Below are 24,723 nucleotides of genomic sequence, written 5' to 3' on the forward strand. Positions count from 1 at the left end.
GACTGGGCGGCTGGTCCCGGCGGAGGTTCAAGTCCTCCTTCGGGCATGGGTGTGTGTGTTTGGCCTTAGGATAATTTAGGTTAATTAGTGTGTAAGCTAAGAGGCTGATGACCTTAGCAGTTAAGTCCAATAAGATTTCACACACATTTGAACAATTTTGAAATGAGCTACAATTGCTGGTCACACACGACTATAGCTAAAATTAAGACCAATGATGTACACAAAATGTTACTTAGAACAGTCAACTAGAAGCAGTAGCTAGAAGTTAAAGTTGTGCAGACGAGAAGCAGTAGCTACAAGTCAAAGTTGTACAGACGAGCGAGACACGTACGACAGTGGCACAAAAATGGAGGGTGGAAATGACCATTGCGTAACAGTTCATCATACTTTAAAGGCACGTTTGCAGGATGGGCGTTGATATACTTCAAAACGTAGATATAAGTTGAAAATACACTCCTGGAAATGGAAAAAAGAACACATTGACACTGGTGTGTCAGACCCACCATACTTGCTCCGGACACTGCGAGAGGGCTGTACAAGCAATGATCACACGCGCGGCACAGCGGACACACCAGGAACCGCGGTGTTGGCCGTCGAATGGCGCTAGCTGCGCAGCATTTGTGCACCGCCGCCGTCAGTGTCAGCCAGTTTGCCGTGGCATACGGAGCTCCATCGCAGTCTTTAACACTGGTAGCAAGCCGCGACAGCGTGGACGTGAACCGTATGTGCAGTTGACGGATTTTGAGCGAGGGCGTATAGTGGGCATGCGGAAGGCCGGGTGGACGCACCGCCGAATTGCTCAACACGTGGGGCGTGAGGTCTCCACAGTACATCGATGTTGTCGCCAGTGGTCGGCGGAAGGTGCACGTGCCCGTCGACCTGGGACCAGACCGCAGCGACGCACGGATGCACGCCAAGACCGTAGGATCCTACGCAGTGCCGTAGGGGACCGCACCGCCACTTCCCAGCAAATTAGGGACACTGTTGCTCCTGGGGTATCGGCGAGGACCATTCGCAACCGTCTCCATGAAGCTGGGCTACGGTCCCGCACACCGTTAGGCCGTCTTCCGCTCACGCCCCAACATCGTGCAGCCCGCCTCCAGTGGTGTCGCGACAGGCGTGAATGGAGGGACGAATGGAGACGTGTCGTCTTCAGCGATGAGAGTCGCTTCTGCCTTGGTGCCAATGATGGTCGTATGCGTGTTTGGCGCCGTGCAGGTGAGCGCCACAATCAGGACTGCATACGACCGAGGCACACAGGGCCAACACCCGGCATCATGGTGTGGGGAGCGATCTCCTACACTGGCCGTACACCACTGGTGATCGTCGAGGGGACACTGAATAGTGCACGGTACATCCAAACCGTCATCGAACCCATCGTTCTACCATTCCTAGACCGGCAAGGGAACTTGCTGTTCCAACAGGACAATGCACGTCCGCATGTATCCTGTGCCACCCAACGTGCTCTAGAAGATGTAAGTCAACTACCCTGGCCAGCAAGATCTCCGGATCTGTCCCCCATTGAGCATGTTTGGGACTGGATGAAGCGTCGTCTCACGCGGTCTGCACGTCCAGCACGAACGCTGGTCCAACTGAGGCGCCAGGTGGAAATGGCATGGCAAGCCGTTCCACAGGACTACATCCAGCATCTCTACGATCGTCTCCATGGGAGAATAGCAGCCTGCATTGCTGCGAAAGGTGGATATACACTGTACTAGTGCCGACATTGTGCATGCTCTGTTGCCTGTGTCTATGTGCCTGTGGTTCTGTCAGTGTGATCATGTGATGTATCTGACCCCAGGAATGTGTCAATAAAGTTTCCCCTTCCTGGGACAATGAATTCACGGTGTTCTTATTTCAATTTCCAGGAGTGTATAAATAAAGAATTACTTAAGATGTTAATAGTATAAGCGGTTGTTTCGATTGTGGCTTGTAACCGCTGAAACATTAGATTAATTACGCAGTTCAGTTGTCTTGCCTAGGAGAAGGCTTTTTTTTTTGTTCTTGCAGCGGTCCAGATCAGACGCATATCTGCCATCAGATAATTCGTTTGTTTGTGTGGCCATCTTGCGCAGCAGCTGTTAACAACTGTTAGTATAGGTTATCTGTCTTGAGCTGACTGCAATGTAAGTAAAAAGAATTACGCTAGATGCGTTTCGCTTTTATTTATAAAGCATATTCTATGGCATTCTGTAAATTGGATACATACGTTTGCACATTTATTTTTTGATTCTTTTAGGTCAAAAACAGCGTTTTCTGTATGTTTTTAACCTAAAAGAATAAAAAAATAAATGTACAAACGTATGTATCCAATTTACTGAATGGCAGAAAAAGGTTCAAATGGCTTTGAGCACTATGGGACTTAACTTCTGAGGTCATCAGTCATCTAGAACTTAGAACTACTTAAACCTTACTAACCTAAGGACATCACACACATCCATGCCCGAGGCAAGATTCGAACCTGCGACCGTAGCGGTCGCGCAGTTCTAGACTGTAGCGCCTAGAACCGCTCGGCCACTCCGGCCGGATGAATGCCACAGAAGATGATATATAAATAAAAGCGAAACGCGTCTGGTGTAATTCTTTTAAGCTACATTGCAGGCAGCTCACGACAGGTAACCTATAATAACAGTCATCAGATAATTATTTGGCTCACCGCCAATATTACTATTACTATTTTACTGAGACGTAATCTCACTAGGCGTACTCATAGTTACACACAGCAACAGGATTAATGTAAGTGGCTATGTAATTTAATTTTATGTAATATTTTGTGAATACAGTGATAGTATTTAATTTTGTGTTTCATTTATGTTGCAAGGTATTGGTCCAGTTAAACGGCGTCTTGGCATGGCTAAAGGTTCCGTGTTACAAATCTTAATGACGCAGCACGAGCCAATGCTTTGGAATTACTCAATCTACGAAGTCCGATAAAGAAATATTTTCAGAAGAGTCACTCACGGTCAAACTTACAATAATCGGACCTTACGCAAGAAGCCATTGTCAAGTGCCCAAAGTTTGTACCAAGCACCATTAGAATTTATGCTCTGATCACATACTGATATCATCATCTATTATTATTTGTCTGTTGTCTGATATTCTCAGATCAGACCGGAAAAGCCGATAAATTAAAATACCAATCTTGGGCGTGTACTGAAGGATTCAAGGGGTTGTGATGTAATAACATATCGCTGTCAAATTTTTCGTTTATAATAATAAGGCAAAAATGAAGACGACAACGGAACGAAACCTACAAAAATTTAAAATATGCCACTGGGATATACGAGGCCGCAAACGGAAACAATTGCTACGTTGGGCTTGACCATTGCATTAATCTTATTGAACATCAGCGTCGAATGACTGGTTTCATTAGCTTGAAACATCGAGTAATAAAAGAGCAAAGATTACTTTTACAAAGCTTTCATGTCTTTTCCAAAAAGAAATGGTATCTTTATTTGTTTTTACAGCAGCATTAGTCGTCATAAAATCGGTTATACGCAGTCTTGCTTCACTGAAAGCGCACAGTAAGGCGTCTGTTTCTGCAGGAACAACGCATAAGGTTCATGGACGAGTTCCCTCTCCTGGTAGTCAATAGATAGAAGTGAGCTCAAATGGCTCGTAACTATAGCGGTTTACAAGTTCAGTGTTTATGTCAAAGAGATTTTACGGTAGACAAATTTCCTTAAGACAATGGTTGCCTGTGGTTTGCTAAGATGATAAGCGAAATGATCGTCTTGGCAGGAAGAATTAACTAGCTAAGAGGGAAAGCCGAGGTCAAAAGTGTTCTGAATAAAAGAAGTCACTTATCTATGTGAGCTGCTGCAGAGAACATTTATCTCCATGTTACTATGCTGTAGTTTTGTGTAGTTAGTGGCATACAGATGAGATGTTACAAGCAAGTAATTGTCAAAGGTTGGCTTCACTTGAGCGCAACGGAGTTAAAAGTGCTTTATTACACAAGGATCCATTGGGGTTCCACTAATTTCCTTTTTAGCTTGTAGGTAAATATAATAAACAGAAGGAAATATATTTTAGTAATAAAATTTGAACTAAATCTCTGTTTATATTTCCTATCTCGAAGCTTGTCTGGGACAGACAATCTTCCACTCGCGTGCAGTTATGACGTTACGTTTCAAGAGCTTTGGTTATCTATGTACAACTGGAGCTCATTTTCTTTCGTATTCCCTAATAGTATAATATTTAAAATCATTTTTGCCTGTTTGCTTCGTCACTTTACTCATGAAAACAAATGAAAATGGTTTCGAGGTGAAAGTGGCTAGCTGGCGATACACAAATTATACTTACTGCGCAAACACTGCGTTAGAAGTCACACACACAAATCACAGAGAGTATGACGTAAGTGGCACTCGGTATCTAACAGTACCACTTTCCTAAGGCACATTTGTGTGGGCATTGTAAGGCAAAAATCATATGGGTATCGACCAACTACACCTGCTATTACGGCCCGTAATTCAATTCGGAAAACTAATGAAGTAATAGCCCAGGGCAGTGGACTTTTCAAATGTCAGGGGCGGCCAATGCAATTTACTCTCGTGTAATGGGAGAGTAAAGAGCCGGAAATTTGCAGCATGCTGCAGCTGTGCTAATGACTTTTCCGTATTTCTTGATTTTCAACTTTTTCTCTCTATAGCAAAACTCATCTTTCATCAGTTTCGGTACTTCCCACAAGAAATACCAGGAAAAGTGTTACTATATGATTCGGAGGTCGTCTCGATGATTGACGTACCACAACGTGACTTTAAGGTTCGATTTTCTGCTCGAACTGGACAATATCAGTGGGCCTAATGTAGTAAAATTATTATCAGTTTTACTTCCATGTGAGCATCTACACAATGTGAACTATTTAAATGCAATTCAGTCTTCGGTCAAATTTCTAGTCTTTATTTAGATCGTAGACCTTCGTGGGAAAGACACACAGAGAACTTTACATCTTATAAATTTTTTAAACTTTGTTCAGAAGTTTGATTCTTTCGAGTCTCGATTCTGACTACATGGCGTTCACAATCAGTCATCAATACATTCTCGGATGGCCTCACATATTACAATTTAGGGCAATAAGGTGAAACGTAGTACCTGTGCTAACTTCTCCTAACCAAACTGGAGAAATATCACTCAGTATTCGAGGAGAATTGCTAACAAACAAGGTCCTAACGTAACGAGCCACAGTAACTACACAATAAGTTTTTTGATTAATACATAACGCTTAGTGCAGCTGTTGTTGTTGTTGTTGTGGTCTTCAGTCCTGAGACTGGTTTGATGCAGCTCTCCATGCTACTCTATCCTGTGCAAGCTTCTTCATCTCCCAGTACCTACTGCAACCTACATCCTTCTGAATCTGCTTAGTGTATTCATCTCTTGGTCTCCCTCTACGATTTTTACCCTCCAAGCTGCCCTCCAATGCTAAATTTGTGATCCCTTGATGTCTCAGAATATGCCCTACCAACCGATCCCTTCTTCTATTCAAGTTGTGCCATAAATTTCTCTTCTCTCCAATTCTGTTCAATACCTCCACGTTAGTTATGTGATCTACCCATCTAATCTTCAGCATTCTTCTGTAGCACTACATTTCGAAAACTTCTATTCTCTTCTTGTCTAAACTATTTATCGTCCATGTTTCACTTCCATGGCTAAACTCCATGCAAATACTTTCAGAAACGACTTCCTAACACTTAAATATATACTCGATGTTAACAAATTTCTCTTCTTCAGAAACGGTCTCTTTGCCATTGCCAGTCTACGTTTTATATCCTCTCTACTTCGACCATCGTCAGTTATTTTGCTCCCCAAATAGCAAAACTCGTTTACTACTTTAAGCGTCTCATTTCCTAATCTAATTCCCTCAGCATCACCCGATTTAATTCGACTACATTCAATTATCCTCAATTTGCTTTTGTTGATGTTCATCTTATATCTTCCTTTCAAGACACTGTCCATTCCGTTCAGCTGCTATTCCAGGTCCTTTGCTGTCTCTGGCAGAATTACAATGTCATCGGCGAACCTCAAATGTCTTATTTCTTCTCCATGGATTTTAATTCCAACTCCGATTTTTTATTTTGTTTCCCTTACTGCTTGCTCAATATACAGATTGACCACTGCTTCCCTTACATGCTCCTGGACTATTATAACTGCCATCTGATTTCTTTACAATTTGTAAATATCCTTTCGCTCCCTGTACTTTACCCCTGCCACCTTCAGAATTTGAAAGAGAGTATTGCAGTCAACATTGTCAAAAACTTTCTCTAAGTCAACAAATGGTAGAAACGTAGGTTTGCCTTTCCTTAATCTACACTCCTGGAAATTGAAATAAGAACACCGTGAATTCATTGTCCCAGGAAGGGGAAACTTTATTGACACATTCCTGGGGTCAGATACATCACATGATCACACTGACAGAACCACAGGCACATAGACACAGGCAACAGAGCATGCACAATGTTGGCACTAGTACAGTGTATATCCACCTTTCGCAGCAATGCAGGCTGCTATTCTCCCATGGAGACGATCGTAGAGATGCTGGATGTAGTCCTGTAGAACGGCTTGCCATGCCATTTCCACCTGGCGCCTCAGTTGGACCAGCGTTCGTGCTGGACGTGCAGACCGCGTGAGACGACGCTTCATCCAGTCCCAAACATGCTCAATGGGGGACAGATCCGGAGATCTTGCTGGCCAGGGTAGTTGACTTACACCTTCTAGAGCACGTTGGGTGGCACGGGATGCATGCGGACGTGCATTGTCCTGTTGGAACAGCATGTTCCCTTGCCGGTCTAGGAATGGTAGAACGATGGGTTCGATGACGGTTTGGATGTACCGTGCACTATTCAGTGTCCCCTCGACGATCACCAGTGGTGTACGGCCAGTGTAGGAGATCGCTCCCCACACCATGATGCCGGGTGTTGGCCCTGTGTGCCTCGGTCGTATGCAGTCCTGATTATGGCGCTCACCTGCACGGCGCCAAACACGCATACGACCATCATTGGCACCAAGGCAGAAGCGACTCTCATCGCTGAAGACGACACGTCTCCATTCGTCCCTCCATTCACGCCTGTCGCGACACCACTGGAGGCGGGCTGCACGATGTTGGGGCGTGAGCGGAAGACGGCCTAACGGTGTGCGGGACCGTAGCCCAGCTTCATGGAGACGGTTGCGAATGGTCCTCGCCGATATCCCAGGAGCAACAGTGTCCCTAATTTGCTGGGAAGTGGCGGTGCGGTCCCCTACGGCACTGCGTAGGATCCTACGGTCTTGGCGTGCATCCGTGCGTCGCTGCGGTCCGGTCCCAGGTCGACGGGCACGTGCACCTTCCGCCGACCACTGGCGACAACATCGATGTACTGTGGAGACCTCACGCCCCACGTGTTGAGCTATTCGGCGGTACGTCCACCCGGCCTCCCGCATGCCCACTATACGCCCTCGCTCAAAGTCCGTCAACTGCACATACGGTTCACGTCCACGCTGTCGCGGCTTGCTACCAGTGTTAAAGACTGCGATGGAGCTCCGTATGCCACGGCAAACTGGCTGACACTGACGGCGGCGGTGCACAAACGCTGCGCAGCTAGCGCCATTCGACGGCCAACACCGCGGTTCCTGGTGTGTCCGCTGTGCCGTGCGTGTGATCATTGCTTGTACAGCCCTCTCGCAGTGTCCGGAGCAAGTATGGTGGGTCTGACACACCGGTGTCAATGTGTTCTTTTTTCCATTTCCAGGAGTGTACTTTCTAAGATAAGTCGTAGGGTCAGTATTGCCTCACGTGTTCCAACATTCCTACGGAATCCAAACTGATCTTCCCCCCGGTCAGCTTCTACCAGTTTTTCCATTCGTCTGTAAAGAATTCGTGTTAGTATTTTGTAGCTGTGGCTTATTAAACTGATAATTCGATAATTTTCATAACTGTCAACACATGCTTTCTTTGGGATTGGAGTTATTATATTCTTCTTAAAGTCTGAAGGTATTTCGCCGGTCTCATACAGCCTGCTCACCAGATGGTAGAGTTTTGTTAGGCCTGGCTCTCCCAAGGCTGTCAGTAGTCCTAATGGAATGTTGTCTACTCACGGGCCCTTGTTTCGACTTTGGTCTTTCAGTGCTCTGTCAAACTCTTCACGCAGTATCGTATGTCCTATTTCATCTTCAACTACATTCTCTTCCATTTCTGTAATATTATCCTCAAGACCATTTATATACACCTTCCACCTTTCTCCTTTCCTTCTTTGCAGATAACACAGGAAATTTATGGCAAGAGAATACCGCTGCTAGTCAAAGGATGCTTAAAGCATACCGTTCCTCTAATACTAATACAATACGACACCCATGTACAGAAGAGAAGATCTATGACCTTTTTATTTCTGTCCTATTGCTGTCCATTACATCATTGTAATACTGAATAAATCAGAAGATTTTGGGTGTTTCTGGTAAACTGCCTAAAAATTACTGCTAGACTTTGAAAGAGGTTTCTCTTTCTTGAATAATTACTCCAAGTTTACTGCATGACTCAGTGAGAAGCGGCTCAGTATTGTCATTACCATTCAAGAAGCTTATTTTTTGAATTCCATACCCATGCGGTTGCTCCCAAAGAAAGCATTTAGTGGTACAATTACTTTATGAAAGTTAACTGTATCCTATTACTCGGAAAACATTAACACATAAAGAGTATCAAGAATTTTTTGACTCACAGTGAACTACAATGAAACATGAGCGATAATTGAAATACAGCATGACATGTGGAACTTTAATCAACGGCAAAATAATGTATCTCAGGAAAGAACTGGGTTAATACGTTGGGATTTATTCGAGGGAAAGGAAAGGGGACGGAAATATTTTGAGACACCGCGAACCGGGACGTATATTTAACGACGAATTGTAACAGTATAACTCATTGTATTGGTGGTATCATGATTTCAATATCACCTTTGTATGACGACTGAGATTCATGAGAGGTCCTGTTTAAGTAGTTTTTCTTTTCAACTTCCGTTTCAAAAATGCTAAGAGAAATCAGTATGTGCTAATCACAGCTTAATAAATGGGAATAATTTTTTGAATCATGTATTCAAGTGATTAACAAAATCTACGAACAGTTGCTGTCAAACAACTGCTTCAGAAGCACTTCAGAACAAAAACCGGCATTTGCAAAAATCATGGCGTCATACTAATTGTTATCTTTGTCGGCTCTTAAAAAGCAAAATCTTATAAAAGGGAACGCCCTTAACATACTTTATCGTGGCAGTCTTGTTTGACGTTGACATTGATATGACGCACATTATCCGCGCCAATGAGTATATATAAAGCCTTGGTGGTAGACTGTTTTGCATCTTCTCCCTGTCTGAATCAAACGGACTGACCTCGTCGGTGTAATCCATTCGTCATGAAGGGTGAGTCAAAAATTCTCTTGCAAAATAAGTTGGAAAGGCGTAGTTTTCTTGACGATTAAATCACGTAATTTACGAAATATGCAAATCTGGGATTCTCGATGCCAACAGCTTGCTGTCGTCTTTGGTTTCTTGTTTGACTGGAAGTTATATTAACCCACTCAGTGCTTTGGAGAGATGTTGTTCATGTATGTTTAAAGGAAGAGAAACCACTCTTCAGTTTATAGCTTCACAGTAACACTGTTCACACGTATGTGACCACAAGGTAGAATGCACTCTACTACCCACGATGTTTTTTCTACCGACGAAGGACAAAGAAGTTTTATTGATTGCACACCATGTTAATAGAAATCTAATACTAGGGGTATCATAACGAAGAGTTAATGCTGATAGATGTGAAGCTGTAAGATAACGGAACTAGTTACAGAAAACGTTTGCCACATAATTCCAAACATGTGGTTACAAGTCCCGACGACTACACTATGATATAGCTACTGTGTTGTGTAGAGTGAAGTGACAAAAGTCGTGGGATAGCGATATGCTCATACAGAATGCGGCAGAATCGCGCACACAGGCTCTAAATGTGGAGTGCATTGGCTGAGCAGTAATTCTACTTAGGTGACTCGTGTGAAAAGGTTTTCGACCTGGTTACGGGGGAACGACGAGAGTTAACAGGCTTTGAATGCGGAATAGTATTTGGAGCTAGACGCATGAGACATTCTATTTAGGAATCAAATATTCCGAGATCCACAGTGTGAAGAGCGTGCCGACAACACTACATTTCAGGCAATACCTCTCACTACGGGCAGCGCAGTGGCCGACGGCTATCATTTAATGACCGAGGGCAGCGGCGTTTGCGTAGTGTTGTTGTCAGTGCTAACACACAAGAAACACTGCGTGAAATAACCGCATAAATCAATGTGGAATATATGACGAACGTATCCTTCAGGATAAAGCGCCGAAATTTGGTTACTGGGCTACGGAAGCAGACGATCGACGAGAGTGCCTACGCTAGCAGTACGACATAGCCCGCAGCGCCTCTCCAGGGCTCGTGGCCATATCGGTAGGAGTCTAGGCGCCTGGAAAACTGTGTCCTGGCCAGATAAATCCAGATTTCAGTTGGTATAAGCTGTCGGTAAGGTTAGAGTGTGACGCACACCATACGAAGCCATGGACTCAAGTTGTCAACAAGGCACTGTAAAAGCTGGGGGTGGCTCTATAGCGAGGTGGTCTGTGTTTCCATGGATTGGACTGAGTCCTCTGGTCGAACTGAACCGATGATTAACGGCAATTGGTTGTATTTGGCTGCTTGGAGACAATTTGTTCCTTACCTTATTTAATTTTTATGGGTGACAATGCGTCATGTCAACTGGCAGCAATTGTTCGTGACTGGTTTGAAGCATATTGTGAACAATTGAAGCGAATGATTTGGTCACCCAGATCGCACGATATGAATCCCATCGATTATTTATGGGACTCAACAAGTCGTTATAAGTCCCCTGCAGAAAGTCTGAGCTTTGCTGCTCCTGTAGCTGTCCGTAACTGTGAATGTGTTGGCGGTGAAGGATTTTGTACACGAACTAAACTCTCGATTAAGTCCCAGCATAGCTCAGACTTCCTGCAGGGGACTTACAACGACTTGTTGAGTCCATGTTACTTCCAGATGCTGCACTACGCCGGGCAAAAGGAGCTGCGACAAGATACTAGGAGGTGTTACATTACTTTCGTTACCTCAGCGTCTTGTCTTTCTTATCACCAAAGAATGTGGAAAGTAAACTTTGCGTTTAAGTGCCCATCTAATTCGACTCACTTTTGACCCGTGACCGTCCTCAACGAGAGAAACAATACTATTTGTTCAAGTTACACGCTGAAATAAACTGTTACGTACTAGTTAAAGCAGGTGTACCCGGTTTTGGATGCTATACTTTAACCGTCTCTAGGAGTAAGTTACGATTTCTCTCAAACACCTCCGGTACATCTCGCAAGACTGTACAAATCGCTGCACCAATTCTTCAACGATATAAAAGGGAGTGCTGTACACTTCTGATGCGACCCCAGACAGAAGAGTCTAGAGGATTCGGGTGGGAAGATCTCGGACACCTGGGTTCAGGTGTTGCTCGCCCTACGCGTCTAGGCCGCACTAGGGCGTTACACGTCGGCTTACATAGCAGCAAAATGTGCCAGTGCTTCATAATGCACCTAAAACATTCCCCAACGGTGCACACGGGGCATGAGTGACATTTGTGCCCATTTAGATGGGGACTTCATCGAAAAGCGTCCGTTTCAAATACATTTATAGTGTGATGTATCACATGGTAGCCTGTTGCTACTTGCACTCATTTGGAATTATTATGCTGATGGCATGTCTGCTGAAACGTCATGTTTACTGGAGCAATTTTGCCTCTATTATACTTCCACCTGTGCCAGTTCTTGGTGTTAACTGTGATACAAACAGTATACACTAGTCGAAATAGCAATACACATTGCACAAGTTTAAACGGTTAGTGAACAGACAGTACATAGAACCGTATATAGGGTAATCAACGTTGGTTGTGACAGTAAAATCATTGGGGAGCATGTAAAAACAATGATGATGGCAGTGAGAAAAACCAAACAAAAGGGAAAAGACAGAGTATCCTACTGTAAGTCATGGCAGCTGAAGAGCTTTATTACTTAACACGCCCAAGCAATTCTATTATCAGTACTTCTGATGTCAATGGGAGCGTGTATGTTTATGCATATGAATGTGGTTTCAAACTTTGGAAAAGACAGAGTATCCTACTGTAAGTCATGGCAGCTGAAGAGCTTTATTACTTAACACGCCCAAGCAATTCTATTATCAGTAGTTCTGATGTCAATGGGAGCGTGTATGTTTATGCATATGAATGTGGTTTCAAACTTTACATGACCATCGTCGCATTAGTGTTCCTTCATTGAAGGAACTTGGTTCTTGGACAAATGTGACAACGGAAATATATTTCAATCTATTCTTTTGAAATCACGAATCACAAACGAGCATTCTCAAAGGTAATTTTCCAGTACATTTCTCGTGGAGAAATAGCGTTTATCACGGTATAAGTGTATATGAACGTGAGTGTGGCCACTTATCGCGGGATAATTACATATTTTTATTTTTATAATTATATATTTTATGATTTTGGTTGGGGTGGCTTTAATATTGTGGGCTAGCATGAGACTTTTAATTTATACCACGATAACACTCGTACGGACATCGGCTGCGCCGAAGTACGTACGATATAATATTTTTTAAACACAACGAGCCTCACCGCCTTCTAATAAATAATTTGCGTGAGCGCTGCTATTTAAAAATTGAAAATATGCGTATTCTTACGCAAACTGTAATTATTAATATGGGTGTCAGGGGCTACTGCTTACTTATGCACCAAATGTCACAAAGATTAACTGAGGTATTGCGGCGCTTATTGAGTGTAATGATTTTCAATATTTCTTGTTCATTATTTGCAAGGTAAAACTGGAGAGAATCTCATCTGCCGTTAGGCGGCCAAAATGGAACATACTGATATCATTCAGTGCTGTGGATTTTAGTAAATGAAATTTATTACTACGCTTTTTTAACTTTGAAATTAATGAAAGATCAAAATTGAGAAGTCTCTCGCATTTACATGAAATTTTAATTAAATAATACAGTCAGCGTAATGGCCGACTAAATCCTGCTAGGGGAGATGAGCTCCCTGCACTATAAAGTTCTGTTAAAATTTTGTTAATTATAATTAACGGTTGCAATCATGCGAGGTGACAACTAAGTCAGTAATACACACTTTCTAATAACAATTATAAGTATATTTTTCTTACATTAAATATTATCCAGCGCTAGAATGGCGGCCTACCTCTAGATGAAACAAAAACAGGAGCGCTTTCAATAAAGCAATAGTCTCTGGTCATGTTCATTTTCAGTACACAGATAAAAAGAATGTTCTTCTATTTTTATATCACATCCCAGTTTGTGATTTTTGGTGGTATTATTTAACTTTTTTAATCTTTCTTATACATCGCGCGCACGTACGCAGTCTTGAAATAATTTATAATTCACAAGTCGCACAACAAAAAATTTCTTTCCCTTTCTCCAAATGTCCATTTATGTGACTTACCGTCACACGTTCCGTCTGAAAGTGCTTTCGAAATGGATTAAAAACAAATATCGACCGCAATAAGCGGCCTACCATCTTGGTTAAATGGTTTGAAGATGGTCGCATTCTGAGCAAAACTAGTAACCATTGTAAATAAATGATCTATTGCGGTCGAGACTCTTTTAATACGTTTCTAAATTCTTAAACGTATTTGTATTGCGTGTTAATCTTTGCTGACTGACTGTCATTCCGATTACGAGTACCCTTACTCTTCCTGTTCCAGTGTTGGCTTCTCTTCTGGCTGTGTGCGTGCTGGCAGCCGTGGTGTCGGCGGCCCCCACCTGCCCGCAGTACGACGGCTCCACGCCCGTCTTCTTCCCTGACGAGAACGACAGCAGCAGCTTCTACGAGTGCAGCAACGGCAGGTCCGTCCACATGGCCTGCCCCACTGGCACCGTCTGGAACTCCAACATCAACACCTGCGACTGGCCCCAGTCCAGGAAGTAGAAAGCACCGGACGATCGGCTGTCTCTTATTCGACATTACTTGGCATGATGACGAAAATGTGCTCCAATAAGTTTCACAATGTTCTATAATGTAACAGTTGATTTTGAATAAACAGCAACGACATAATTATTTTTTAACAGCATTAAAGAAGGATTTTGCAAAGTTCTATACAACATGGTACCCTAAAACATCAAACATTTAATGATATTGTACTGACGGCAGGCAACGGGCCGACTGTGCTGCTGTATTCCTAATATTTGTTACTACGCTGTATACATATTACTAAAGCTCTGCCTCGAAACCCGGAGTTTGATACCAGCTGCGGCGTAGGAGCAACAAACATGTTTCGCATAAGAACTGAACGAATTTAAAATTGAAATGCTGCTATAATCTACTCATTGAGAAGTATAATTTTAGGTTAAAGGTCTAGTACCATAAGAAAAATATTGCCATAAGAAACTGAGTGTTTGTCTAAGGGCCCGTAACTGACGGCTCCCAAATACCCTGGCTTGATTCATCCAGTAATTGAGCGAGTTCCAACAAATATGCCGTACAATTTCAAACTTTTAACCAACTTATTCTCTTTGACACCACCCTCTCCCTTCCTCCCAACAAAATGATGAATCAACAAGTTTATCCCTTGCTATATTTCAGCTGTTGATGCAGTCAACCTATAACATCAGGCATGACGTACAAATTTATTACTCCTTTATTACCAACACTATACGTGACACAGTTTCCAGACAATATCCCCGGGAGTAGACAACATTCCATTAGAACTACTGACAGCCTTGGGAGAGCCAGTCCTGATAAAACTCTACCATCTGGTGAGCAAAATGTATGAGACAGGCGAAATACCCTCAGACTTCAAGAAGAATATAATAATTCCAGTCCCAAAGAAAGCAGGCGTTGACGGATGTGAAAATTACCGAACTATCAGTTTAATAAGTCACGGCTGCAAAATACTAACGCGAATTCTTTACAGACGAATGGAAAAACTGGTAGAAGCCGACCTTGGGGAAGATAAGTTTGGATTTCGTAGAAATATAGGGACACGTGAGGCAATAGTGACCCTACGACTTATTTTAGAAGCTAGATTAAGAAAAGGCAAACCTACGTTTCTAGCATTTGTAGACTTAGAGAAAGCTTTTGTAGGGAGGATATAAAATGTAGACTGGCAATGGCAAAGAAAGCGTTTCTGAAGAAGAGAAATTTGGTAACATCGGGTATATATTTAAGTGTCAGGAAGTCATTTCTGAAAGTATATGTATGGAGTGTAGTCATGTATGGAAGTGAAACATGGACGATAACTAGTTTGGACAAGAGGAGAATAGAAGCTTTCGAAATGTGGTGCTACAGAAGAATGCTGAAGATTAGATGGGTAGATCACATAACTAATGAGGAGGTACTGAATAGGATTGGGGAGAAGAGGAGTTTGTGGCACAACTTGACTAGAAGAAGGGATCGGTTGGTAGGACATGTTCTGAGGCATCAAGGGATCACAAATTTAGTATTGAAGGGCAGCGTGGAGGGTAAAAATCGTAGAGGGAGGCCAAGAGATGAATACACTAAGCAGATTCAGAAGGATGTAGGTTGCAGTAGGTACTGTGAGATGAAGAAGCTTGCACAGGATAGAGTAGCGTGGAGAGCTGCATCAAACCAGTCTCAGGACTGAAGACCACAACAACAACAACATACACATATACCACTGAATCTACTTGCTAAATTAAATCATGGTTTAGGAGATATGACATCAGAAACATTTTGATGCTTGAAAAATTATATTTGCTGAAAATGGCTTGTAGTTTATCTTCAAAATCATGCATTATGTTTTAATTTATTGCTTCTTTATTACTAATTCTATGCACAATATATTTTGCTTACAGTGTCTACATATACTACTAAATGCACCTGCGAAGTTCTATCATCGTACGACTCATAGTTTAGGACACATGATATCATAAACATTGAGGTGCGTGAAAAACTAGATTTTACTTTGAATGGAGAGCAAATTCCCAGACTATATTTATCCAGTGTTTCATAACGACAGCACTTAGCTACTTCCAACAAACTTCAAACATAATTTTAAATCTTTCCTACACTTTTTCTCGCTTACACGCTTAAAAGAAAATATTTAAGACATTTTTAAAGTGATCAGACGTTTGAAGCTATTTTATACATAGGATGTCGATTCATTAAATATTCTGGGATATTCTGGCGTAAAGCTCAAGCAACAAACTTTTACTTTCTGACAGCTAATAATCATAAGCATATTCTGATTTAATACATGTTAATGTTCACATTTAAATATTTTCTATAAATGGTCGAAGAATTCACCAAGTTGTCGATTGTCCAGCTTCGTGTATTTTTAATTGTATTACGCAACTTTGGCATTGCAGCGTAGGTAAACCGCTTCGTATTTTCAGAGGTCGATCTTTGCGTATCGTTATGTGTCTTGTTTCCACATCTTATAGAGTTTACACCTTTCGCATTAGGTTGGAGACTGCATTGTAGCATCAAGGGGAGTGTATCTGCATTCTTTTGTAACAAAAAAAGGTTCTGTAATATGTAGATTGGAATTGTATTTGTGCACCCCCCCCCCCCCCAATTACTTAAAATGTAGTGCTGGGGATTTCTTGCAACGGCTAAAGCCGAACCAATGATTTTCATAATATTTTTTTATTATAGTATAAAAAAGAAATGAATGTATTGGTCTTATTGTGTGACAGTGTTAGAAAATATCTCGGAAGGAGATGTAGAGGGACACACAGATAGAAATTTATAGTACGGAACCAAATCTACTACATTTGTACTTGGTTGTTAAGCCAACAGGTTGGCTGTTGTAATTGGCCATGTACAGCACCCGTGCAACATCCTCACTATATTGCAAGTGTCAATCGCGATCACAATAGTGTTCTATGTAGTTGTGAGTGCATTTCGTCGGAGAAAAGTGAATTCGAACGTGGACAAATTATTTGTGTTCGTGTGGTGGTGCTGCCGCAACCAGGGGATCGGAGTGTTTATTGATTCAAGAGGCACCATATCGAAGATTTATACTGCATTGGTCAATGAACAGGACTGTAACAAAAAAAAAAAAATAATAATAAGAAGAAGACAACAGCTGCATAGTCGCAGCCGAACTGAATGTAGCGTTCGAAAACACTGTCAAAACCAAAACGAGCTCCATAAACAGACAATCTCAGATCGAGCTGGAATCCCAAAATGAATCATCAGCGATGCAAATGCCCATAACAGAAACGTGGTTGCGTAACCATAAAATCTGTACTGTAGAGACATCTAAAAATGCAATTTGGTCAGATGAGTCTCAATACACGCTGTTTCCAAATTCTGGCCAAGTTTACGTCCAAAGTGTGAAACATGGCGGTGCTTGGGTGGTGATTTGGGCAGCCACATCGTGGTATTCCATTGACCCCGTTGTTACTAAGCTATCATTACTTGCAAGAATTATGTGGGCATTTTGATTAATCATGTCCATGCCATGATACATTGGTTGTTCCCCAGTGGTGATATTGATGGTGTTTGGTTTGTGGGGTGCTCAACTGCGCGGTCATCAGTGCCCGTTCAAAGTCCCGATTTTTTCACAGTCCAATTTTTTTTTCACAGTCCAATCTAGCCACTGCCACGGTTGATGAAGATGATGAAGAAATGATGAAGATATCACAAACACCCAGTCCCTGGGCAGAGAAAATCCCCAACCCGGCCAGGAATCGAATTCCGGACCCAGTGATGCAGAGGTAGCAATGCTAGCCACTCGACCACGAGCTGCGGACTTCCCAGCTTGCATCGTCCAGGACTGGTTTCGCGAGCACGAGGAAGAATTGTCGCATCTTCTATGGCCGTCACAGTCATATCAATATGATTGTGTCTTTGTAGTGAGCTTTGGATAGAGGGTGTATGATCGCTATCCACCTCCGTCATCGTTAGCTGCAACTGCCACTATTGCAGGAAGAATGGTTTAAGATTTCCTTGAAACCCTTACAGTACGTGTATTTATCCATTCCGAGACGACTCGAAGCTGTTTTCAATGCCAACGATTTTCCTGCACCCTATTAGGTACAGTAATGTGTTGCGCTCTTTGTTGTTTCCAAATTGTTGTCCAACCGCTGTACATCATGCTAACCACGCGGAGCCACGGGAGGTCGCTTGTTAGTAAGAAATTCAGACTTTTAAAAGAAAAAGAAAAAAGAAGTTAAAACTAAAGCAAGTATTACAATTCTGTAAGCACGTCCGACGTTACCTGCGTGACAACGTTCCAGGACAATGGACTGGAAGAGGAAGATCAGAAGATGAGCTTCATCGCGGGTGGCCTCCCGGGTTTCCAGACCTCACACGTTGTGACTTATATCAGTGGGGTGTGTAGAAGACCACTTTTTTATTTTCCCTATGCCTGACAGTCTTGAACGTCTGCGACTTTGCCTTATTGAAGATGTGAATTCTATAACGAGGGACCAGCTGCTTAGTGTGTGGCAGGAAATGAGCCGCCGTTTTGATATTGTGTTACACATGGTACTCAAACTGAATGCATAAAAATTTGAACCTTTCTCTGTCCAGGCATGCTGGAATCGTGTTTCTATCTTTTGTTGTTTGGAAGCAATAAATGTCTGAAATGTGTTACTTCGTTTTGAATAGCCCTGTATGTTCGTACCTGCTCCCCGTTCTTAAAATTGTGATCTGTTGTTCTTAGGGCTATGGCTGACAGACAACATCTGTGATGCCAACACTGTAGAGGAATATGAATGGCTTTACTATACCTGTTACCACTTTCTGTGGTTCGCAGCCATAATCAAGGTTTAAATAATTACTCGTAAGGTAGAAGGGAAGATACTTCTGTTCTGTTTGAATCCGCTGACGTACCTGCGTATACACTGGTGCGTAAAACTTAGGGACGAAAGCACGAGGAAAGTTGGACGTACACAGAAAGAACTGCTACAACACAGTACAGAACGTAACTGCTCAGCACTTACTATGTACCTACATGTTTAGTTTGACGTTGATACTACATCAGAATATTTTATGATCTGAAGATGGCAGTAGCCGAAACCGGTCATAGTGAAATGTAAGAAGAAAATAATATGTGCCCAAGACAGACCTGTAAAATAAAGTGCCAAAAATATGATCACGAACTTATTTTCAGACTTTATGTCTTCAATTGATAAATTTGAGAGTTAGTACGTCCATGCACCGTTATACTTCCCTACACCATACAACTGGAGCACAAAAACGATCATTTCCGATATTGGTGGACGTACCCTTATATTGCGAGAGGTGGGAACACATAATGCACCCATGAATGTTGTCTAAAGGGTGAAAGAGAATTATGTGTATAGAAGTATAAACACTCTAATGAAAATATGTTTTTTATGACATTTAAGAATGTAACAGCGGCATGTACGAGTTTCGTGACGATAGGAGTGTGATAATCGGTAATTAAATGCAATACTGATATTTAGAACTGCGAATGATGAAGCTACTTTAAATGCTATCATTATTTCTTTGGAAATTCTACAAGCGATTTTCTTTGTCACCCTTCCCCCGTCCGGACTTGTGCTGACGGTAAGTATGTCATCTAGGAGACGTTAATCCTTACTGTTCACTCCTATCGCATCAGCAGTCTACACAGATTCACTTTATTTCCTAGTGATATGGAAAGCGTTTTCAACGGTGAAGAAATCTTTTACATCCAATATTCTGCAAGATGACGAAAAATCAATGAATGATGCTTAATATATACGTACTCTGAAAGCAACGCCACCATGTACAGCCACGACTCAAACTGTGTGCGATGGGCTACATGATGCTCAACTTCGCTGTCGACGTATATGGTGAGGTCCATCTTTGCGACCACGACACCATGCAGCGCGATACAGGTGGGCTCAACAACATGCCGAATGGGCCGCTCAGGATTGATATGAGGTTCTCTTCACCGATAAGTGTCGCATATGCCTTCAACCAGACAATTGTCGGAGACGTGTTTGGAGGCAACGCAGTCAGACTGAACGGCTTGGACACACTGTCCAACGAGTTCAGCAAGGTGGAGGTTCCCTGCCGTTTTGAGGTGGCGTTATGTGGGGCCGACGTACGCCGCTGGTGGTCATGGAAGGCGCCGTAACCGCTATACGATACGTGAATGCCATACTCCGACCGATAATGCAACCATATCGGTAACTTATTGGCGATGCATTCGTCTTCACAGACGACAATTCGCGCCTCCATCTTGCACATCTTGTGAATGACTTCCTTCAGGATAACGGACCGAGTGAGGTGGCGCAGTTGCTAGCACACTGGACTCGCATTCGGGAGGACGACGGTTCAATCCCGCGTCCGGCCATTCTGATTTAAGTTTTCCGTGATTTCCCTAAATCGCCCCAGGCAAATGAAGGGATGGTTCCTTTGAAAGGGCACGGCATACTTCCTTCCCCGTCCTCCCCTAATCCGATGAGACCGATGACCTCCCTGTCTGGTCACCTTCCCCAAACAACCCAACCCAACCCAGGATAACGACATTGTTCGTCTAGAGTGGGCAGCATATCCTCCAGACATGAACACTATCGAACATGCCTGGGATAGGCTGAAAAGGGTTGTTTATGGATGACGAGACCCACCAACCACTCTGAGGAAACTACGCCGAATCGCCGTTGAGGAGTGGGACAATCTATACCAACAGTGCCTTGATGAACTTGTGGACAGTATGCCACGACGAATACAGGCATGCTTCAATGCAAGAGGACGTGCTACTGCGTATTAGAGGTACCGGTGTGTACAGCAGTCTGGACCACCAACTCTGAAGGTGTCGCTGTATGGTGGTACAACATGCAATGTGTGGTTTTCATGCAAATAAAAAGGGCGGAAATGATGTTTATGTTGATCTCTACCCCAGTTTTCTGTACAGGTTCCGGAACTCTCCAAACCGAGGTGATGCAAAACTTTTTTTTGATTTGTGTATATTCGGCTCTTTGCCTGCCGTCAGCGCCTTCTTTTAGTATCATCAAATGTATATCAAGTCTTTAGGATACCATGTTGTATAGGCAATATCCTTGTTTAATGCTGTTAATGATTAATTTTGTCATTGCTGTTTATTCAAAATCGACTGTTACATTACAGAACATTGTGAAAGTTATTGGAGCACATTTTCATCATCATGCCAAGTAATGTCGAATGAGAGACAGCCGATCGTCCGGTGCTTTCTATTTCCTGGACTGGGGCCAGTCGCAGGTGTTGATGTTGGAGTTCCAGACGGTGCCAGTGGGGCAGGCCATGTGGACGGACCTGCCGTTGCTGCACTCGTAGAAGCTGCTGCTGTCGTTCTCGTCAGGGAAGAAGACGGGCGTGGAGCCGTCGTACTGCGGGCAGGTGGGGGCCGCCGACACCACGGCTACCAGCACGCACACAGCCAGAAGAGAAGCCAGCACTGGAACAGTAAGAGTATTAGTGTGTAGACTGTCGTCACCATAGGGAACGCGTTCTTGGAGTGTAATCAGTGAGCAAAGATTTAGGAATTTAGGCACACGATTCCGCGGCAATACGTTTAAAAGTCTTATTTGTGTTACACTTTGTGATTTACAAATTGATTGAAAAATATTTCCACACTGTCATTTATCCAAGAGCCACGTCCTTTTAACGAAGGAACATTAAATGCGATGGTAGTCGTACAAAGATTAGAATCAAGTTCGTATGCCTAAATTTACGCGCTCCCATCGACACCAGAAATACTGACTATGGATTTTCTTGGGGATGCTAAGTAACGAACCTTTTTAAGATTTCCAGGAAGCTATACGATCTTCTTTTTGTTCGGTATTTCTCCCTGCCCACTACGTTGCTACCACTGGGTCGTCAACGATTTTCCTATCACGACCAACGTTAATTACCCTACATACGGAAAGTTGTGTGTACCATCTGTCCACGAATCGTCTAAACTTGTGCCATATGTATTCCTGCTTCAACTAATATATACAGGTTGCATCATTGTAACATCAAAAAGTGAGACGGAGGAAAGTATGCGATAACAGAAGCAGAATCGCCCTAGTAAAAACGATGAGTTAGCAGACATGCCCCCTGCAAGATAACTGCGAATTTGTGGTCACGAGTAGCCACTGACTTCACTATGATGTGTCATACTAGAAACATATGTGAAAAATGAGGCCCTTATCTGACTGGGTAAAAAAATCACCCCTGCCCCGTACGCGGCTTCGGCGATGTCTTGGACGCATGATGAGGCACCGGCAAATTTTTTTGCTGATGGAAGTCGATTTATAACGCCTTATATGGCCCAAGGTGGATAGGGCGAAAGGCTCCTGAAAACACGTCTCCGAGATTTCCCGATTCGAATACTCTCGATGTTTCTGTATGGGGTCACATCAGAAGCAAAGTGTACCGCACTCACATTTTCATGATGGAGAACTGGAGCAGCGAGTTTTAGAGTCTCGGAAAACTTATGAGGTGATCCGAAGGTATTTCAAAGAAGTTGTACCTCGCTGCACGAGATGGGTGCATATTGCCTCCAAAATATGTAACGTGACCATGTAAAATTTTTTCTCTTGCTGTCCGCCTTCGTAGCGCAGCGGTAGCGATACCACCTACCACGCAAGGTGGCCCGGGTTCGATTCCCGGTAGGGGACTGGGTCTTGTGTGTCCTTCATTATCATTGACACACAAGTCGCCGAAGTGGCCAACTAAAAAGACTTGCAATACGGCGGTAGAACCCCGAAGGGGATATCCCGGCCAATAAATGCCATACGATCAAATCATTTCATTTCTATTGCTGGGGACGATAACGTGTCCAACATGAGTCGAATTAGATGGGGACTTGATAGCTAACAAGGACAATATATCATACTGTAGTCAGTGGCAACTCGTAATCACTCGTTCGCAGTTACATCGCAAATGTTTTCTGTAATGATATGTGTTCCGTTAGCTTGCACTTTCGGCTCTGCCAGTATTAACTCTTTACCGTGATACGCACTGTATTATGTTTCTAATAAAATCGTATGGTTCATCAGCGGAGAAACCTTCGTGGATAGTATGGTACTATTACATACATCATAACTGCGTTCTGTTCGAAGCAATGCGACCACCGCTTACTACTGTGAAGCTCTTAACTGAACGGCGGTTTCTCTTTGTTTAAACGCAGATGAACGACACCTTCTAAAACCACTGTGTACGATTAAGGTAACCATCGAACAACAAGCCAAAGATGACAGCAAGTGGTTTTCTTCGAGGAACCCTCATGAGTTACAAGTTTCAGTCGTCAAGAGAATTAGTCTTTTCAATTTGTGTTACAAGATAATTTTGACTTACCCTTCATGATGAATAGTTTACAGGGACGTGGGCAGTCCGTACGTTCCAAACAATCAGAAAATGCAAAACAGTATATCAATGAGGGTTTATATACACAATGGCGCGGATAATCTGCTCCATATCAATACGGACGTCAAATGGGACCGCCGTGCTAAAGTATGTTAAGGGCGTTTCCTTTTACAAGGTTTATCTGTTAAGAGCCGATAAAGATTAAAATTTGTTTGACGTCACGACCTTTCTGAACTGGGTTAAAATTTCATTCATCAAGTGGAGGCAGGTTAAGCTATCATCTACGGTAATGCTACAGTACTATAATGCGGGAATTGTATTGTGTACAAGGAATAATGACATGTACCTGCAAACTAACCGAAAATTAATTACATAACTTGATTTATCGATGTGGTAAATAAAACCATATGAATGCCCCTCATACGAAGGCTGTCGTGGCATTGACTCCTTGTCCATAAGAGCAACAAAGTGTTGTGGGGTGTTTCCGTATCGGAAAACTCCTGCTATGCGTTAGTCTGATCAATTGGTAGTATGTAATGAGTTGTAAAATAGAGTTGCTCTTTTACCAGAATGTTGTTGTGTATTAGTGTACAGAACTCTTCTACTCTGGGTACGTATTTTGGTATCGTCCCTACATACACTAACAACCTTTCAGCAAACGGAAGTCTACTATTGTACACGTGCAATGGTTCAGCAAGTAGAAATAGCTATAAGCTGAAAAGTATCAACATCGTGGAATACCAACGGATTAGCTGTTATGCCGACATTTGTATATTAACTAAACAAGTTCTGTAGAACCTCAAATGATAAATGGTGGAATGCCTCACTCAGTCTGGACGCTTGAGATGGAGAAGCGTGTGCTGATTTTAGTTGTAGAGGTCGGTGGTGAATGATCTCTACAGAGGATTGTGGTAATGGGCTGCTAGCGGTCAGGAAGGCCTGGAATTCACTACCGTAGCCATGACTGTAGCAGTGTGGTCGATAGCTACAAGGTAGGTGCCCAACTTCCTACCACGGAAACAGCATTTACATATAATATCTTTTACGTATGTCGACATGCTTGGATCAGTAAGCGACCTCTTGCCACGGCCAGCGGGAAGCTTCGCCCTGAGCAGCAGCCAGGCAAGGCCCCATTGTCAGCACTCAAGCGGTGTGGCTGTCGTAGGCCGCAAGATATGGCGATGGGCGGCAGCTGGGGTAGGCAGCCGCGCTGACTAATACGAACGCACATCTCGGTGTGGGACTCAGCGGGCATGCAGAATGAAACGGTGGAACCCAGCGCGGACGGGTGGATGGCGGCGGCTCGCAGTGGTGATGGCAATTATGGCTGAGCAGCTAGGTGGTTAGGTATGAACTATCTATTCCTGGGATAGGCAGACAGTAGTGGATGGAAGTTAGCCAGT

At 43.1% G+C, this 24,723-nt stretch overlaps 2 protein-coding genes across 2 annotated transcripts in view; one reads left to right on the forward strand and one right to left on the reverse strand.

The window, feature by feature from the left end:
* Nucleotides 1-9,331: 9,331 nt before the first annotated feature.
* On the forward strand, nt 9,332-14,111 carry LOC124605097 (peritrophin-1-like). Its single transcript, XM_047136547.1, has 2 exons — nt 9,332-9,383; nt 13,773-14,111. The coding sequence occupies exons 1-2, from the start codon at nt 9,377-9,379 to the stop codon at nt 13,994-13,996; spliced, it is 231 nt and encodes a 76-aa protein (XP_046992503.1). The 5' UTR covers nt 9,332-9,376; the 3' UTR covers nt 13,997-14,111.
* Nucleotides 14,112-21,201: 7,090 nt separating this feature from the next.
* LOC124606156 (peritrophin-1-like) overlaps nt 21,202-24,723 on the reverse strand; it is a 50,757-nt gene continuing 47,235 nt past the window's right edge. Inside the window, exon 2 of the mRNA XM_047138121.1 lies at nt 21,202-21,425. Within this exon, the coding sequence (XP_046994077.1) occupies nt 21,202-21,425 (224 nt within the window). The remainder of the gene's footprint in view (nt 21,426-24,723) is intronic.

This window comes from Schistocerca americana, chromosome 3 (genome assembly GCF_021461395.2).
Source record: "Schistocerca americana isolate TAMUIC-IGC-003095 chromosome 3, iqSchAmer2.1, whole genome shotgun sequence".
NCBI lineage: Eukaryota > Metazoa > Arthropoda > Insecta > Orthoptera > Acrididae > Schistocerca > Schistocerca americana.